The sequence below is a fragment of the Gymnoscopelus braueri genome (genome assembly GCF_963280865.1).
Source record: "Gymnoscopelus braueri genome assembly, chromosome: 1".
Taxonomy (NCBI): domain Eukaryota; kingdom Metazoa; phylum Chordata; class Actinopteri; order Myctophiformes; family Myctophidae; genus Gymnoscopelus; species Gymnoscopelus braueri.
This window is the reverse complement of record NC_137603.1, coordinates 18,935,445-18,936,961: the sequence shown is the minus strand read 5'-3', so window position 1 is coordinate 18,936,961 and position 1,517 is coordinate 18,935,445. Positions and strand designations below refer to the sequence as shown.

General features: G+C 41.8%; 1 protein-coding gene across 2 annotated transcripts in view; it reads left to right on the top strand.

Moving 5' to 3' along the window:
* slc6a5 (solute carrier family 6 member 5) overlaps window positions 1–920 on the top strand; it is a gene marked incomplete at both ends in the record, with an annotated part of 20,039 nt that extends 19,119 nt beyond the window's left edge. For both annotated transcript variants that reach the window (XM_080427178.1, XM_080427177.1), the window contains one exon: window positions 765–920. In XM_080427178.1, the coding sequence (XP_080283304.1) occupies window positions 765–920 (156 nt within the window). The remainder of the gene's footprint in view (window positions 1–764) is intronic.
* Between the last annotated feature and the right edge of the window lie 597 nt (window positions 921–1,517).

The window sequence follows — 1,517 nt, the reverse complement described above, 5'->3', positions numbered from 1 at the left end:
GTAGTGGCCACATACTGGGATTGTGTCTTACAGTTTATAGATAGTTTACTGTATACAGCAGGTTGCTATGCAGAGTGGTGGCTTAACCAGTTAATGCAAGGGTGCACAAACACTTTCAGCAATCATCCAGAAATATTGATCTATGCTTGTTGAGCCCCATCCTAAAGTACTATTTATTCATGATGTTAAATTGGCAATTCATTATTTGACTGCTGACAACAGCCATAGTGTTTATAATTAAAAGTGAAAGAAAGCAATAAAGTTACTGAAATTAACAGACAATCCATCACACAAAGCATTGCAAAATAATTGGGAAACGGAGGTGGTGGAGAAAAATGCTGAATTTATTGGCTTTAGCATTTGTGCAATCCACCCCCCCCCATCCATTTCAAGGCAAACATGTTTTGAATAAAAAATTGATCTTCTTCAGGCACACTAATAACGTTTTACGTTTTTCAAGGCACACCAAAGCCTTAAAAGTACATAAAAAGTAATGTAAGACATTCCAGTAAATAAGTAAGATGATTATCAACACAAATTCAGTTTAATACCATAGAAATCACTCCCTTAAACCCTATATACTTCATTAACCGGTGTCCCCCCCGGGCTCTAACCATGGCCCATTCCTTTTCCCCCCGTACACCAAAACTATTTGCAGAAAACAGACAATTTACCACACGTTGTGAGCTTGGTTATTTTCATTTCTTTTTTTTTATCTATCTCTGTCTGTTTGTCGCTCTGTCTGTCTCTCTCTCTCATCGCAGCGTCTTAAGCTGGTGTGCTCCCCTCAGCCAGACTGGGGTCCCTTCCTGGCGAAGCACCGCGGAGAACGATATAAGAACATGATGGACCCCCTGGGCACCAACTCCCTGGGCCTCAAGCTGCCCCCCAAAGACTTCCAACTGGGTACCTACCAGTAGCAGCCAGTGCTGTTCTGCTGGTGGCAAGACCACAACCGCCACAACCGCCACCACCACCACTAACAATACTACTACTGCTACTAACACTACTACAGTACTACAACTGCTGCTGCTAATACTACTACTATTACTACTACTACTACTACTACTACTACTACTACTACTACTACTACTACTACTACTACTACTACTACTACTACTACTACTACAGGGACGCAGAGAGGGGGGGTGGCGGGGGGGTTTGGACATACTCAGTTCCATTGGGGGGAGGGATATCCCCCCCACTTTTGGGATGAAGAAAAAAGAAAAAGAAGAAACCTCCGACAATCTGCACTTCATGGAGTACAGAATTAACTGAATTAACCGAATTAATGTAACAAAAACACCCAAAAAAGTAACAGACCCGGGGGAAAAAATGCTCTCTGCGTCCCTGCTACTACTACTACTAACACTGCTACTACTACTACTACTACTATTACTACTACTACTAACACTTCTACTACTACTACTACTACTACTACTACTACTACTACTACTACTACAGTAGGACAGCTTAGGGTTAGCATGCTAAGCTAAGATGCTAACATGCTAAAATTA